This window comes from Lagopus muta, chromosome 18 (genome assembly GCF_023343835.1).
Source record: "Lagopus muta isolate bLagMut1 chromosome 18, bLagMut1 primary, whole genome shotgun sequence".
In the NCBI taxonomy this organism is placed as follows: Eukaryota; Metazoa; Chordata; class Aves; order Galliformes; family Phasianidae; genus Lagopus; species Lagopus muta.
Window position 1 is genome coordinate 9953652 of NC_064450.1, and position 17312 is coordinate 9970963.

A 17312-nucleotide genomic window follows, 5' to 3' on the forward strand; every position below is an offset into this window, starting at 1 on the left:
TAAGTGGGAATGTTACTTTGTCACTGTTCCTGTGGGATGCAGGCTTTCCATTTATGCGGGTGTACGTAAATGTGTAACTTCCTCCTTGCTGTGGTGAACTGAAGTCTTTCCTGGCAAGGAAGTAGCAGAAGTAAAAAAAAAAAAAAAAAAAAAAAAATTAAACATGACAACTGCTGGTAACCTCATACTTGACACAAATGAAAGAAGACACGTCTCTATTCAGGTCTCTGTTTTTTAGTGAGGTTGAAAAGTCATCTCGCATTTTGTTCTTGAAAAGGAAAGCAAGCAGTACAGTAAATTAAAGCACCACAAAATATGAAGTTCTGTCTCATTAAGTTTTGGAGACTGTGTCCTAAATGGACCAGTTTGCGTTCATATCTGCAGCGAGATCTTGTTTGCTGGTATGCTGCTGTTTAAGTGATAGTTAAGATGTCTGAATGCTAATACAGTTCTCTGTGCTATATTTTTATACCAGTTAAATACATGTTCTGCACCAGTGCTTCTGAATCTGTTCTTAAAGAAGTTATTTTAAGACATCATACATGTTCTGAACAAGTACAAATTCTAGAACAGCTTTGGAAAGACTGTCAGCAATTAACTTTGCAGCTAGAAGAGTTACTTGCAGTGGTACAGCCTGCTGTCTGCAAGGCTTAACAGAATAACGCAGTAAACTTGTTGATATACTTTATTAATTTAGATTTTGAAAAAGCATGGAAGCAAGGATGTGTGTTATGTAGCTATAATCTCCTTAACAGGAGAGAAAACCACACCCACAGTCTAAAGATGCACTCGGTGGTGCAGGATGCAGGTATTCTTTCTATTTCTGTTCTTACACGTTCTTCAGCAAAATGCGGGCGTTTTATTACTTGCTCTTTAATGAAGAGCGTAACTCTTCCAGTCCTCCTTATTTTTAGTGTTTTTCAATAATTGTTCAATTTTAGGATGAGCTCTCTGACGTTAGCCAAGCAGGTTCAAAAACCACTACTCCAGCATCCACGGCTGCTTCAGATGTACCTGCACTGCCTGCTGAAACTCCTCAAAAGGAAGATGCTGAAGGATTTGCTAAGGGTGCAGATATGCAGAATGAGAAGCCGGACGTAAGCAAGAATATTGAAGTACAGGTCGCTCAAGAGACAAGGAATGTGTCCACTGGTAAGCTGCATTTCCTTTTTAGTGAATTATTATTATGGATCTCATGCAGTCGTTGTGAAATTTCTTATTCGCGTGCCACAGATGACAAGTGTGTTTTTACTCATTTTTTAGGTGTACCAAACATTGGTAAGAAACAAGTCTGTTTTTTACTGGCGATGTTAGAATTATTTCTGATGTTCCCATGTGAGCAGCAGAAGTGGCACTCATCCAGGCAAAGTCTTGAAATGAGATAGATGTCTACTCTCATAGGAATTAAGTTAGATTCAAGAGAAAATGGCTTAGAAATTCCAGTGTGCTCAAGGATATCAAAATCCATGCATCTTTTCACGTGGTTACCTAAATAAGTCTTTCAATGAGTCTGTTAGGTTGGTGGTCAACGTGGTATTATTTTTATGTAACGCCCAATCTCACAATTCACTGTGATTTTTGTTTTATTTACACATCTTACTTTTTCTTTAGGTGGAAATGAAAATGAAGAAAAATCTGAAGTTCAAGCAATCATTGAGTCAACTCCAGAGCTGGATATGGATAAAGATCTCAGTGGATATAAGGGTTCCAGGTAAGTTGATTACTGTGATTGGAATAGGAAAAACAGTTTTAAAAGGTGCCAAACTTCAGTTTTGAACTCATGACTTGTTTTGAATTATTATGACTGAGGTCGTGCATTATATAATAAAATCTCCTACTTCTGTGACCCTGTTTCTTTCCCCAAATTCCTCTGGAGGTTTTAAGTGTAACAGCAGTTCTTTAGTCTGTTTCTACAGCTGAACTTCATTATACAGCAAACTTCAGAATGCTTCAGTATTCTTTCCATATTTTGATCAGAAGTTCTACACCAGGAGGCCTTTTTCCCTTAAATCTAGTTTTCAAGATGCTTGCATTTGCTTTCCTGGCCTCTTGTGCTTTCTTTCACCTGCACATCTAAAATCTGGACTTAGGACTGATTCTCAGAGTACTATAGCATTTTTTATCATGTTCTGAAGGAGGAATCCCAGTTGTAGCATGCCTGAATCTGATTCTTTTGCAGGCTATTGTTTGTGGAGGGTAACATTAGAAAAGATATGAGAACAGAATTTAGGGCTCTAAGCCAAAAGCTTCTGAAAATGTTACTTGTTTTCATGGGGAACTATTCATAGTAACATAAAGGGAACTTCAGATTGGGAATGTTTTCATTCTGCCTTCTTGGTGATGTTTGTTTTTTCTTTGCATAGCACCCCTACCAAAGGCATAGAGAACAAAGCATTTGACCGTAATACAGAATCACTCTTTGAAGAGCTGTCATCTGCTGGTTCTGGCTTAATTGGAGATGTGGACGAAGGTGCAGACTTACTGGGTAAGAAGGGTTATTTAATGATGCTGTTTGCTGGAGCGTTCCTTGGGTGTGAAATGTTTCATTACACTTAGTAGGTTTGCTGTTAGGAGGAATTTAAAAGTATCTGAGTCTTATCTGAAGTTAGTTAAATTGGGATTGTGGAACAAAAAAAAGGAAAATGTGTTTTTTCCTCCAACATGCCCGTAATCTTTACAGGCACCAGGTTACTGTTCTTTATTCCAGTTTTCCATGTATGTTATCTGACAAAAAGTTTTTGTCCTGAACTGAAGCAGTCTTTTTTTTAGTGTTAGATAACCTAATGCAGGTTATGCCCATCTGTAATTGCTTCACTTTATCACAACTCTGTGGAATATGATTTATAAGAAAATTACAGTATAATGCAGTGATGGTAATTTGAGAATGAAACTATTAATTAAAAGCAGGGAAGGGGGAAACATTTCTTCTTTCCCCATCGAGCAGCTTGCTGCTGCTTGCATGCTTACTAAACAGATTGCAAGTTTGGGGGATGTGAGTTGATGAGGAGCAAAAAGGCCATTAAAAAAATCGTTCTATAAATTATTACTGTCTAGTATTATCACAAAGGGTTTTTGGGCATATCAATGTTTAGGCCTCGTTTTCCAGTATGTAAAGTGCAGCTGCATCTCATGTGTGTATCTGTTAGAAATGTATGTAGAAAATCATTCAGCTCCTGTTTTCTGACAGTGCAGAGGTAGATATGCATAGCATTTAGGATTACTATGTGTGCAGGCAAGTTTCTGGCTAAGCATTCTACCACAAACCTACTTTACATGAAGCAGGGGACATTTCTGAGAGCATTTCCCACTTGGACTAACAGACCTATTTTCAGTCTGAGAGAGGATTTCTCTTTGTTACTCTGTACTGCTTGGAATCCTGAGCAGTGAGAGCCATGCCATCCTTGCCAAATGTATTTCATCCCAAACTCTTGCATTTTCATGTGGGCAGCTCATGTCTCATTCTGCGTGCAAAACCAGAGGTGCTGGAGAAGTAGTTTAAACATTGGAACTTCTGCTCCTTATCTGCATGATAGAAATCAAATTTCTGTCCACATTGCCTGATGATAAATACTTTGTTTTCCTTTGTAGGCAAAAATAATATACTACTTAGTCTAATGTATCAGAGGCTTGTTCTTGTCTTCATTAGCACTTTCAGTAAAACCACTGCTGTTAATATCAGTGTATGCAAAATGAACGTGCTGTAATGATTGTTATGCAGAATGTGACCTAATAGATGGACAATATAAAGACCATTTCACTTAAAACACGACCGTAGTCCAAAGCACTTTGTACCACTCAGTAGCCACATCTGCATCCAGGGTAGCTGTGTTTCAAGCACTTGTTTTGAGGTCTGTAAAAGTAGTTAATTGGGATTCTCTAATGTTTTCTCTTGGGCTGCGCACCCAGGGGAATATTCTGGTGTGTATGCTTCTCTTTTAAAAAAAATTGAAATTTGTTGCTTCTACAGTTAGGCGTTCTTGGCTGCTGCTCTCATGAAATGCATTCTCTGCATTTTTCCCTGCTTGGTAACACTTTTTTTTTTTTCCCTCGCACTCTTTTGGCTATTTTTGGTTTTTGGTTATTTGTTATATTGGTTTAGTTTTTGGTTACTTGTTGTAATGGATCCTGAAATGTTTGAAGTGTCCTGGCTTCTTCTGTGACCTCTGAAAACGTTCAGAAAGAGCTGTTGGAGTAACATCCCTCTATGGCTGCAGTGTAATGAGTTTCTCCCATTAGCAGTGAAGTCCCACCAGCTAATCTAACTTCCTTCAGCATTCAGTATCATTTGTTTTTAATCCAAAACTCGGGGAATTTAGACCTGCATGTCTATTTTTAGAGTAACCTTTTTTATTGCTATGAAACTGTCTTTTAAGTCTGTTAGCAAAGTTACTTGAGCAGTTGTGTTCATAGAAAATAAGCCTCCACCATTAAGAGACTTTTTTGTGTTGATCTTGAATCAGCAGCACTGCTGTCATCATTGTGGTAGCAGTGGAAGGTTTAATCTGAAAATACTTCTGCTGTGCCAGCTGTGAACAGACCGTATCTGCCTTATTTTCAAAACCCTGCAATTGTTTACTTTGTGCATGCAAACAATAGGGGTGGGAAATTAATTTCCAGAAATGCAATAATATTGAAGCAGCTACGTGAAGAGTTCATTTTTTGTAGTAGCATATTCCTATGAAGCATACTGAACAGTTGAGCATTTCTGATTACCTGCTTCTAAATTCTTTCACAGACAGTAGGTTTCTATTCAATTACTGGGTTTTTATAAGTCTAACCAAGAGAAATGCTTACGACAAATTTTATTTAACGTCTTTCATATAAAGTCCTGCTTCTAATCACGTCACATTTCACTTCCAGTTATTGGTGGTGGCTTTGTTTTAATTCACTCGTACTTCATAAGTTTAAGTATTTTACTGCTCTTCACCCATATTACCCCTTTCATGAAATGTTTCTTGTTCTTGTTTTTGCTTTACATGGAATGCATGGGCTTTAAAGACCATAATTTCTTTGGTAAGGTATCATTTGCTCTGGGGAAATTTGCAGGGCTTTCACAATGTGAGCTTTAATCAGCATGTTTTGTCTAACTTACGTACTTTTGACTCTTAACTGATGTAACAGACATCAGAACACTGTAAAATTAATGTTTTGTGGACTAATGCTTCCCCACTGATGCCATACATGTTTATTTTCTGTTGAGTTGGTAATACTGTAGCATCCCCAGTATGTATTTAGGTAGCATTAGCCTGCTAGCCAGGCCTGCCTTTAGTCCTTATTTGAAGGCAGGTTGGGAAGAAGGTGGAGGGGAAATCTAACTGCAGGAGGTAGATCCTGAAATTTCAGGTAGCTTGTAATTTTTTTGCCAGACTTCTTACTTAAAATTCAGCTACTGTTGGATAACAGGAAAACTGAGCCTTTGAGAAAATGAGTTTCATCTGCTAACTCTGTGTTTGTTTCCTTTGGAAAGGAATGGGTCGTGAAGTGGAAAACCTGATTTTGGAAAACACTCAGCTGTTGGAGACAAAGTAAGTGTGAATGTCTGTGTAAAAAATAATAATAATATATTCCTGTCCTCCTCTGTTACGTGGAGACTTGTATCAGTCTCTGCATGTTTCTATCTTGAGGAATGTAACTACTCAACAAACTGTTCTGAATTCTCTGCTTTTTTTTTTCTAATTGCAGTGGTACAAATGTATTTTGTGAATGTTGGAGTTGGCAGGAGGATTTGGTCTGCTTTCAGAAAATCTATGGGTTTTTTTATAGTAGCTCTACATGAGAAACTTAAGCATGGTCAAGAATAAAACTCAAGCTGAATATGCTGTGAGGCCATAGTCAGTCCTTGTAATGATGTTTTAAATGTTTGTCTAGGAATGCACTGAATGTAGTGAAGAATGATTTAATAGCAAAGGTGGATGAATTGACCTGTGAGAAGGATGTCCTACAAGGTGAATTAGAGGCTGTAAAACAAGCAAAGCAAAAGCTTGAAGAGAAGAATAAAGAACTGGAAGAGGAGCTTAAAAAGTATGTTTGATACTATGATTCTGAAAAAGAAAATTGCTGTGGTATTTAATGCAGCTATATGTTTTGTTTTCTTTTTAGAGCTCGTGCAGAAGCAGAGGAAGCAAGACAAAAAGCTAAGGAGGATGATGATGTAGGTGTATGTGTGCATGTGTATGTTTGTATTGGTAATTCACAACTGGACATAACACTGCATGCATTGAGTGAATGCTGTTAAGCTAAATTGCCTAAGTGGTAAACTTTCTCCATGTTAAAACAGATCTAAAGAGCCCAAGTAAACTTAAATTCACTATCTCTATCTTTCCTGAAGAACTGCTTTTATTCAGATTGTACTAAATTTGAAAGGATGGGTGGAGAGGATGGTATGGCAGAAAGCACTGGGTAAAATCAAGTTAGTTTTTACAAAGCTCCAAACAGTTTTGAATCTGGAATTGTGCCCCAAACTGACTCTTGTCTGAAGGCAGAGGCTGACTCTGCAAGGCCCTGCTGTGCTCCTTTGTTCATTCTGTGTTTGTTTTTCTGTGTTCAGAGTGATGTCCCCACTGCCCAGCGGAAGCGCTTCACTCGTGTTGAAATGGCTCGTGTCCTGATGGAAAGGAATCAGTATAAAGAGAGGCTGATGGAACTTCAGGAAGCTGTCCGATGGACTGAAATGATAAGGTAAAAGACACTTCGCTCCTTGGATTTCACTGGCTTTATCTGTGTGTGATCTGGTCAGTAGACTTGTCTGCTTGCCAGCCCATGAATAAGTTCTTGAAGTTATGTTCGTGTATTGGTTTGCTAGAATGGGATCTTGGTGACACCTCCGAAAATGTATTGCTGCACGTGATGTGAAATAAACACCCCTTGAGAAAGTGGAAATGGTTATAAAAGTTTTGTAATCATCAGTGTTTCTTAGGGGGAGAAGTTACCATACGTGTGCGTGCATCTTAAGGCAGTGTGCTCAGTTAGCAGCTGGAACCTCAAAAAAGTGATAGTCAGCCTTCAGGTTGAGTGTAATCCATGCATAAGATCTTGAATAGTGCAGGAGAAAGCACGATTTTAAAATTGCAAGATTTGTTAAATATTAATTAGTGAACTTGGTCTAGCTTGCATCTTGAATACTGAGTTACCTGGAGGGGATGCCACCCCAGGCGGTTCCATGGGCAGCAGTGTCGTTTGCTGCCGCCTGCTGGTCAGGTACCGTGGTGACATTCGTTTTCTTCTATTATTGTCCCTAATACCCATGAACCGTTCTGAGTCTGAGGGAAGTATGTATTTCCAGGCAGCTGTGGTTTGCATTTCTGTAGCTATAGTTATTGTCTCCTACAGAAATCTCATCTCTGTTATTGGGTTTATGACTTTAGGGGCAATTGCCATCATTTATTTACTATTATGTCAAAAAGTAAAATTTTAAAATAAAAAGCAGTGGTTAAAATACTAAGGTGGAAGGATTTAAAGTTTGTTTTAATCTGTTTTCATTGTAAAATGTTGCATGAGTTTTCCATCCTGTTTACAGAGTACTTACTAGATGTTTGTGATGCTTGTGTGTGTTGGTGATGTCAGTGTTGTGCTTGTTAGAGGTGCTGTGTGAAGAAACTGGCTTTGATACTTTCAGTATCGGTTGTTCTGTTCTGTAAAAGTAAGTTGCACTCTGTCCTGTTCCTTCCCTTTTTAGATTTTTATACTCAGTAAACTTAAAATGTGTTTCTTGTAGAGCATCAAGAGAAAATCCAGCCATGCAAGAAAAGAAGAGATCAAGCATTTGGCAGTTGTAAGTATTAAAATACAACTCACTAACAATGAGTATAAAAGACCCTAACCAGTTAGCTGGCACACTTTTATATGTTAGCTAATTGTCTTTCAGCAAATGGAGATGTCTTAATTGTTTTCCTCTTGTTACCTAGCATGCCCACTCGGTAAGACTGTTCTTGAAGACAAATCCATCGTAAGCTGCATCATCTAATGAATGGCTGTGCACTTTGTGAAGTTAAATGCCAAAGTGCTGTAACTTCTTTGTAGCTGAATATGCACAGAACTTATTTTGATTTTTTTGTTTATGATGAACAATAGAAATTTGAATAGCTTGTGTGGATTGCATTTATTTCAGCTTCCTTTTTCTCTATGAAGTATGGTTTACTCTGTCAGTTTTCCTTTCTAACTTGAAGCTCTTTAGATCTGAAATGGCATTATTCACAACAAGATACCTGGCAAATAATCCTCTTGTGGTTTGCTGATATCTAACATATTTCTAGCTCAGGGAGTGGTGGAGGTTTTAGAATGTGCTGTGCATGAACTAACGTGCATCATAAAACCGTCTTCCAGATGTAAGTTCACATCCTAGTTTTCTTGAATTATTAATTCAAGATCCTATTACATTTAATATACGAATGGTCAGTAATTCTTCAAGAACATCTATTGACATGAGTTTCTTTGCTTTGAAAGTATTTGAGTGTGCAATGACTGCTGTGTTGGGCTCTACTTTTAGTTCAGATGGCTTGAGAAGGCTATCCTATGTGATCCTATGCCTGCACCGTTGAGTCTGAATGTACCTTAATCCTAACAGTTTTCTTGTTTATTTTATTCTAGTTTTAGCAGGCTCTTCAGTTCATCTAGCAATACAGCTAAGAAACCAGAACCTCCTGTCAACGTTAAATATAATGCTCCAACCTCACATATTACTCCATCAGTCAAGAAAAGAAGCAGCACCTTATCTCAATTGCCAAGTGACAAATCTAAAGCCTTTGAGTTCCTCAGTGATGAGTAAGGCACCTTGGTTTCATAATACTAGATGTGATCTGTCCAATATTTGCCCTTTTTTTGTTCTCTTGAGGTTAAACAAGCAATCTTGCTGCTAAGAGAGCTGTAATGTTCTGAAGTGAATGCTGATATCTGGGAGATCAGTGTAGATTAGTTGCACAGCAATGACTGATTCTGGGCAGCCAGCAGTGATGTGTTGTTTAGCATATACCACTGCATTTATAAAAGTGCTTTTAGTCATAAGAGGCAGCACTCAGTACTGAAATTATTGTTATTGTTATAAATATTATAAAGCGTTATAGCTAAGTAATAACTATTCAGATACTTTCAGTTTAAGGTTGGTATAAAAATACAGCATGTGTCAGGCTAACTGGTATCTTTATTTTTTCATCCCATGCTTCTTTTTGGCAGTACATGCTTTTGGCTTACAACTTCATGACTTCCAGTAACTGTGTGAGCCATGCAGTTAATTTTTATGTAAGGGTACTGACTGTAGTCTTTCTGGTTTGCCCATCTTAACCAGGTTCCTTAAAAATAGCCCACAGGAAACCTGGTGTTATACAGATGAGTTTAATGACAGCTTCAGTGATGCACAGAATTTTAAAGAGTATAAGTAAAAGGTTCTTTAATAACGATTCTTTCCTAGAACTGAAGCCAGTTTAGCCTCACGCAGAGAGCAGAAAAGAGAACAGTATCGTCAGGTGAAAGCCCATGTCCAGAAAGAGGATGGTAGAGTGCAAGCATTTGGCTGGAGTCTACCTCAAAAGTACAAACAGGTATTATGCTTATTTTCAAGTGTAATGGTGGTGATTTCATTGTGAAATTCTAACAGACTAGGGAACTGTTATTTTGCAGCTGAGCTGATTCCAGCACTTTTGTTTTGCTCTAACTTTGCCATTTGAAGGCAGCCTTTCTGAAGGAAAAAAAAAAAACACAAAGCAAAACTCTTTAAGCATATTTAACAAAATTAGTCAACTGATTCTGACAACTGTAAATATCTTTGGATGTCTTTTTTTTTTTTTGTCTAGGTGGCAAATGGTGGCCAAGGTGACAATAAGATGAAAAACTTACCTGTACCTGTTTACCTGAGACCTTTAGATGAGAAGGATACCTCTATGAAGGTAGAATACTTGGAGCTGTTTATAGAGGCTGTATTTTAGGCAGCCTATAGCGTGATTCTGTTTTATAGTTTCAATCTTCTTTCTGTAGTGCAGTTATAGTTAAATTCTGCAAATTTTACAGTTGCCATAAAGCTCAAATTAATTCAAGCTTCAGTAGAAACATATGGCTTTAACATTAATGAATTCCATAAACCGGACTGCTGAAAGATCCTAATTTTGATATTAGTGTACTGAATGCCTTTGTTATTAGCTTAAGATAAACGAAATCTTTTTCTTCCAAGCTGTGGTGTGCTGTGGGAGTAAACCTGTCAGGAGGGAAGACGCGGGATGGCGGGTCTGTGGTTGGTGCCAGCGTGTTTTACAATGATGTGGCTGGCACAGATGCAGATGGCAACAAGCAGCGCACAGGATCTCAGAGTAGCTTAGACAGACTAGACCAGGAGCTCAAGGTAAGATCACTGTATGGGATGTTGAATAGCTTGTATAGTTACATTCCTTTACCGTTTATCTGTTGCTTAAACCTGATTACCAAGTACATTGTCAGTGGTCATAGTTTTTCTCAGGAAGTCACCAATGCAAGGTGCTTGCGTCAGGAGGAAAAAACCCAAAATATTGTTAATTCTTCTCTGCGTCTCAGCTTGTTGTTAAGTCTCAGGAGGCAGTCCATTTCAGAACACAGCAGTGTGCTGCTTGTGCTAGTAGAGCTGCCTGCTTTGAGGGGAACTAAAGGCACTAAGGTGTCTGAGACTAACATTAAGTGATGGCACAGTGTGTTCATGAACTTAATAAACTGAACAGAAATCTTACTGAGAGCATAGAAATGAAGTCTTAACTTTGGTTTGAATTGCATTGCAACATTGCAGTCTGTGGTGATGACTGTGGTAGCTGACATGCTAATTACTTTGTATTATGCTTTTCTGACTGTGTAATTGTGTGGTTAGAACTATTTTATATTGTGTCTATGCGAGTATGAAATATGGGGGTTTTTAATGTTCTCTGCGGGTTTGGAGCAAGTAACTAATTTTTGCAGTGACATTAAAGCTATGTTGGCATGTGGTAAGTGATCAAGTACAGTAATATATTTCAGATCAATGGCAGTACTTTTATTCTTGTCCCTCTTGTTGTCATTCACTTCTGCTCTGCTTCGTTCTCCTGCAGGACCAGCAGAAGGAGCTGAAACATCAGGAAGACTTATCCAGTCTAGTCTGGATCTGTACGAGCACACATTCTGCTACAAAAGTTATCATTATTGATGCTAATCAACCAGGAAATATTCTGGACAGTTTCATTGTTTGTAATTCTCACGTGCTTTGTATTGCTAGTGTACCAGGTAAAGACTGCATAAGCAAGACCTAAAACTTCTTGGAGTGCATCATGTTTAGATTTTCTTAAGCAGTGATAAAATCTAAGATCAGTGTGATAAAATATTTCTGTAGCATGGTGTTAAGGAATGTTTAGCTTGAGGGAGATCTTTTTTTTGTTTTGATTTTCGGTTGGCTTTTGACCTGAATTAGGTAAAAGTTAGTGAGATGTCAAGAACTAGGGAGAATTGTTTTTGTCTGCTGTATTACAAATGGTACAGCAGTGCCATTGTTCTGCAGAACTGTGGACGTAGCTTAGGAAAAATACATTGGATTTTATTCTTGCTTAAGTAGTAAATCTTGGAACCACCTGTAGAGGGAATCTTTGTTACATTGAGGATGTATGTAGAGCATGTACTGAGGGCAGTGTAATAGGAAGTCATGATTTTGGAAAACAACAAATTGTGCTTTTGGGCTGCTTGTTTCTTGTAAAAGCTTTTGGTAATAGTTTCAGTGGTGTTGTGTAATAGGCTCTGAAGAAAATTCCTCCCAAGGAAGATTTGAACAAGTCATCTTTTGGTATTTAAAAATGATCAAATTCAAAGGAGGGGCTGGTTTCAGGTATTTGGGAAGTTAGGAGAAATAGGAGGCCACGAAACTGGCGAGGGAGGAGAATAACTTGGAATAAGTTCTTGAAAGTAAGCTTTGATGTTGCAAGTTATGCTACATTGAAGTTGTATATAATCTATAAAATCAAGAGAGCATAAAAAATAGTTTCTTGACATTTATAGCATTTTACTGTTTTTAAGCCTTAAAAGTATTTGAGAGGATCTGAAGACAGAGAAGAGCCTGCATTTTTCTAGTACAAAGGATGTTTTGGAGTGAAATTATCTGTAGAGATGTAGGTAACCTTGCATATAAGTATCTGTCATGAAATTTAATTTGTTTGAAATGGAATTAAAGGAGTTAAAGAACTCTGCAAATTGAGATTGTGGCCTATAACTTTCAGATATCAGCGTATGTAGGTACTGCTTTTGCTTTTTGAACAGATTTATTCAGTGATAGCGTCTGTAGCATCCCTTACGTTAAAAATTCTTTTGTAGATGGGAATTCTCCTTGTGAAATCTCATGCTGGAAAGTTCCCTCAGTGTGAAAGCTTAGATTGTTGTTAGATACAGAGGTGGATGGCCTTTATGCTCATGGAAACATGCAACTTTAATCTTTTTCAGGAGCAAGGGAAACAGACTATCCTGTGGGAGAGGAAGGGTCTCAAGAAGTGGATCCCAATCAAGTGGACAAGTCATCTCTGTGTGGAAGTATGACTAGCAACAGCTCTGCAGAAACTGATAGCATGCTGGGAGGAATAACAGTGGTTGGCTGTACTGCAGAGGGTGTTACAGGAGCACCTGTAGCTCATAGTGCAAATGGTGCCTCACCAATGGCAGAGAAACAGTCAGGTATGAAAATCTTAGAAATGCACTACAGATGTTCCTGATGTAGCTGAGAAAGTGAATAGGCCAGGTATTTAATAAGCTGCCTTTAAAAGGTGGTGTAAAACAAGTACTCTATGGGAAATGGCATGTAAATCTGACATACTTGCAGCTGAAAACTTTGTGGAAGTGCTGTCACGTGGGTTTAGGCAGCTGGTTCTTTCAAATCCCTTTTAATGAAGTCAGTCTTTAGTATTGTTTGAAGAGAAATTTTTTCATCTATTATTTAAAATGCTGACCTCTTCTTGACAAATGTCTGGAGAAGATGTGGATGTTTGCTTCATCCTGAAAGGTCTCAGTAGAGATCTAAGTGAAGCTGCTTAAAGTGCATTTGTTGCTTTGGTACCAAAACTTCGCCATTTCTGATCTTATTTCTTTTAGCTGAGATAGCTGGACTGTGACTGTCTGGTTGTTTGTTACAGCTCATTGCTTAAGATGCAAGCATCAAATTCTGGCTGCTTTATATTGTTGAGAATTCTGTTGCTGTTTTTAGTTTTTCGAGTCTTGTGTTCCACAGATATTGCAAATGAAAGTAATTCAGTAGATGACAACATTCCAACTGCAGAAGAGGCAACGGAAGCAACAGAAGTCAGTGCAGGGACAGAAGATATAACTGATATTGGGCAAACTGGAGTCTATACAGAGCACGTCTTTACAGATCCTCTGGGAGTGCAGAACACAGAGGCATCTCCAGTGTACCAGCCTGGGTATGTAATTGGAGTCATAACTCTTGAATTACATTTGGTAAGAAAAACATTTTCAGAAATGCATGGGGACAGAAGGTACTAGTTGTTTCTCTTGCAAAGGAGGTTTATGTAAGTAATTCTGGCACAAGGTGTTTCATGCTTTGCATACATGAGGTGGTCATCTCTGTACAGTGTCTCTTATATGTGAATTCATAGGACATGAGTACAGACACCTCCAGATTGCTGTAATGATTGTCCACCAGTTTGTCACTAAGTCGTTTTAGAGGTTTAACATGAATAGCAGTGGCCTAGAAATGCCTATTCCAATTTCCTGTTTCCCTTCCTCCTGACCGACGAGTTGTTCCAATGTATGTTTTCTTTCTCGGGATAATCAGTCTGAGTTAGTTACAGGAGTGGAGAACAAGTTTGAGAGTAAACAATATTTCAAATGGTAGTGTGTTTGAAACCTTCGTTCTCCTCATACAGGTGGGCATTGCAGTCATTTGATCAGTGTTTTTCTTATGTGCCTGGGATGCTGCGGCTCTCATTCCCCTGAGGTACCAGTAAGGCTGTCAGGCTTGAACACACACTTGGGAGGAAGAAATTATTACATTTTTGTTAGTATCATTAATGTATGTTATGTACAGTTACTGTTCCTTAAAGACTGTATGTACTTCAAAAGCAAGTGTGGATGCCAGCAGCGACAGAGTGCAGACCTGTGTTACTCTGAGTAAGCCACCCGCTTTATTCAACACATTTAAACTGTCTTTTAGCACTGAATCAGAGCTGTATAAAGATGTTGCAGTTTTGCCAAATGAGCAAGATCTAGTGAGAGAAGAAGCACAGAAAATGAGTAGCCTTTTACCAACAATGTGGCTTGGAACACAGAATGGATGGTAAGAAAATATTACTCTTTTATTTGGAAAGTTATTTTAAACTTGCATCTTGGGCCTATACAGGCTAATAACTGTCTTGTGTCAAAACTAAGTGCAAGGAATTCTTGGGAGCCTAAACCTTATGCACTTGACTTCATTTAAGCATTACAGAATTCCAAGTAAGCATTGCAAGCGACACTGCAAGCTCTTATTGACTGATAAATACTTTCCTGCAGCTGAATGTTTAGTACTGGGAGTAATTGCAGTTGATAATTCTGCAGTATTCAGTACACTGCTAGAAAGCATTTCTCTTTTTACTACAGACATATGTACAAAGGGCTTTGTAATGTTTTTAGATATCTGGAAAATTGTTCTGTCTGCTCATATAGTTCCTCCAGTCTTTATGTAGTTTTTAGTAGAAGATGAAAACCTGTTTTTCCTTTATCTGTGGATCTCAGTTATGTGGTTCTTGCCTGTTTGTTTTTCTCTTGCCCAGTAGACCTTTCATAGTGCTTTTAATCCTTCCTGATTTGTCTTTGCAGCCTCTATGTTCATTCGTCAGTGGCTCACTGGAGGAAATGTATTCATGCCATTAAACTTAAAGATTCTATTCTCAGTATTGTGTAAGTCTTGAAAGAATGTCATGTAAATCATAATGAGCTGTTGTTAAAATACTTAGTTTTATATTTCTTCAGATATTGTGGATGTCAGTTCCTGTAAGTGCATGCATATTCTGTGAGGGGCAGTGGAGAACACCTGGGGAGTGAGAGAAGTAAAAAGAACCTTCTAAATATTGAAAATGCTGTAAATCAACTGAGTTCCTTTGTGAGGACAGATTGTTGTCCTCAGGGTTCTCTCTGGACATGGTAGCTACTTTTTTAAAACTATCTGAACTGAATTTTGAGTCACTAATTACTGTGCCTTTTTGTGAGCTAGAGACCAAAACCACTAGAGCTAATGCTAGTGTAAGAAGTATACTGAAATCTAAAATATTTATACTTTAAACCTGCATTTTGAGAAATGTGATCTAATGATGTATATTCTTGTACCTCCTTTCTTTTACCAGACATGTGAAAGGAATAGTACTAGTTGCACTAGCTGATGGAACACTAGCAATATTTCACCGAGGAGTTGGTAAGCATTCTGTTGGGTCTTGGAAGTGAAGTTATGGCAATACTTCTGAAGTAAATGTGCCATTTATAAATAACATCTTAAAAATGCTCTCCTAATGACCGTTTTGCAGACTACTTGATCTCCCATTTCTTTTGTAATTTCAGGTACTTACGCTTTTTTAGTACTTCAGGGAGACTGTAAATGCATGTTAGGAATCTTCTGTTCTTGATCTGAGACACCTGTGTTCTTATTTGAACTCACGACCACATATTCTGACTGAAGTTCTTTAAGGTGCTTAAAGGCATACAGTGTGAGTGAAGCCCTGAATGTGGTATATGAGCTGTGTGCCCCAACGTGTTTGCCTTGCACCTCTATGCATCTTCTACCCACTACAGATTTTCTTTCCATGAACAGCTAAACTAAACTTTAATGTTTTCCAACCTGTCTTGCAGAGTATACTGTTCTTGTTGCTCACAAACATGGCTATAGTTAAACATGAAGGATATAAAAAATGGAACTCCAGTCAGTGTTGTAACTAGAGGAATTTGCTGAGATTCAAGTTAGATTTTGGTTGGATCTGTTTGTCCTTTCACAGCACCATAATGGCATTTTTTATGAGTTACTTGACTGTCTCTTAAGAGTTACTTGTTTAAATGTTAGGGTGCCTTTTTAATTACAGCTATCAAATGTTAAGGTTTTCTATTCTTTGTTGCTGTTAGTATGTATGTCATATTTGCAGGGGCTTTTTCTTGTGTTATTTAGAAATTAAGTGTGCTACTGAACTTTTCCACCTTCAATCTTTAGTCATAAAAAATACACCATATCATCTCAAAGTGCTTTCTTGTCCTTTTCCCAACTGATAAGGAAGCAGAGAATTCTTCAGAGCCGTTTATGCTATCAAAAATCTCAAGGTGGAACAGTGTTATTTGAACATGCTTCAGTTTGCTGTCAAAGTGAGGGAGAGACTTCATGGTCGTCTGTTTCTCTTTTTATTGGAAGCATAGGACTTTTCTGTCTATATGTAACTTCTACTACAAGTGTCCTAAATGCACAATATAGGAAAATGAAGTACGCATTAAATTGCCCTGTTCTCTGATGTTAGTCTCCTTTGGATTATAGGTCTGCAGTGGAATCTTTTCCTGTTTTCTTTTTTTTTAAGGCTTTGTTTAATCTTTCACAGAGTAATCCTCTGGTTCTTCCTGCTTTTGTTAAGGCTTTCTTCTTTCAGGTAGTCCTTCTGTCTGTTATGTGGCCAGAAAGAAAAAAGTGACCCTGTCAGCCCTTCTGGCTGCCTGTTTCTAGGTTCTTATACAATGCAATGTAAGTGTTGCTAATGACCTTTGAGGAAAATGTGGGCTTATTCTGACTCCCACAGAATTTTTTGCACTGTTCTGCTACATAGCTGGAATTCTTTCTTATCACAGGAAGAAAATAAGGAGTATAGGTATGTGCACTAACAGCAGAAAGCCCACTGATAGAGTCTGCATTGATCACTGTTCATCCTGCCCAATAGTTGACTTTTGCTCTGTTACTGACCTTCAAAATTGTGTGTGGCCAAGTCCTGTAGAATTCTGTAAGCATCTCTGAGCGTTTCTGTCCACATCGCTCTGGGACAGACTCTGTTCTTCAGCCTCTGGAATAAAGACCTACTGGGGAATGTCTGAAGAGTAATTGGAATTCATCTCGTGGCTTCTCTCTGCAGACTCCCTGTTCGTTTGCTCTTTTCCCTTGTGTAGTTGAAATTGCTTTTCTTGGTGTTCAGGAGAATTAAGAGGTTGCATAGCGCCGACACAAATACTGGAAAGGATGCATCTAGGGTGAAGTTGTGATGTTTTCTGCCTTTTAAATTCTAATGGTTTGTAATCCCTTCAAGTATCTCAAGTAAATATCGGAATGATCTCTATGTTAGCTTAGCCTATAGCAGAATTTCATTTGGTGTTGGGTGACCAATTTTAGTATGATTTCCAGT

General features: G+C 38.2%; 1 protein-coding gene across 6 annotated transcripts in view; it reads left to right on the forward strand.

The window, feature by feature from the left end:
* SPAG9 (sperm associated antigen 9) overlaps positions 1 to 17312 on the forward strand; it is a 57581-nt gene that overhangs the window by 28496 nt on the left and 11773 nt on the right. For all 6 annotated transcript variants that reach the window (XM_048964747.1, XM_048964749.1, XM_048964748.1 and 3 more), the window contains 18 exons: positions 942 to 1152; positions 1612 to 1711; positions 2364 to 2485; positions 5468 to 5525; positions 5869 to 6021; positions 6100 to 6151; positions 6548 to 6678; positions 7715 to 7771; positions 8587 to 8760; positions 9404 to 9533; positions 9786 to 9878; positions 10160 to 10327; positions 11037 to 11208; positions 12409 to 12636; positions 13187 to 13376; positions 14129 to 14251; positions 14773 to 14853; positions 15297 to 15364. In XM_048964747.1, the coding sequence (XP_048820704.1) occupies positions 942 to 1152; positions 1612 to 1711; positions 2364 to 2485; positions 5468 to 5525; positions 5869 to 6021; positions 6100 to 6151; positions 6548 to 6678; positions 7715 to 7771; positions 8587 to 8760; positions 9404 to 9533; positions 9786 to 9878; positions 10160 to 10327; positions 11037 to 11208; positions 12409 to 12636; positions 13187 to 13376; positions 14129 to 14251; positions 14773 to 14853; positions 15297 to 15364 (2311 nt within the window). The remainder of the gene's footprint in view (positions 1 to 941; positions 1153 to 1611; positions 1712 to 2363; positions 2486 to 5467; positions 5526 to 5868; positions 6022 to 6099; positions 6152 to 6547; positions 6679 to 7714; positions 7772 to 8586; positions 8761 to 9403; positions 9534 to 9785; positions 9879 to 10159; positions 10328 to 11036; positions 11209 to 12408; positions 12637 to 13186; positions 13377 to 14128; positions 14252 to 14772; positions 14854 to 15296; positions 15365 to 17312) is intronic.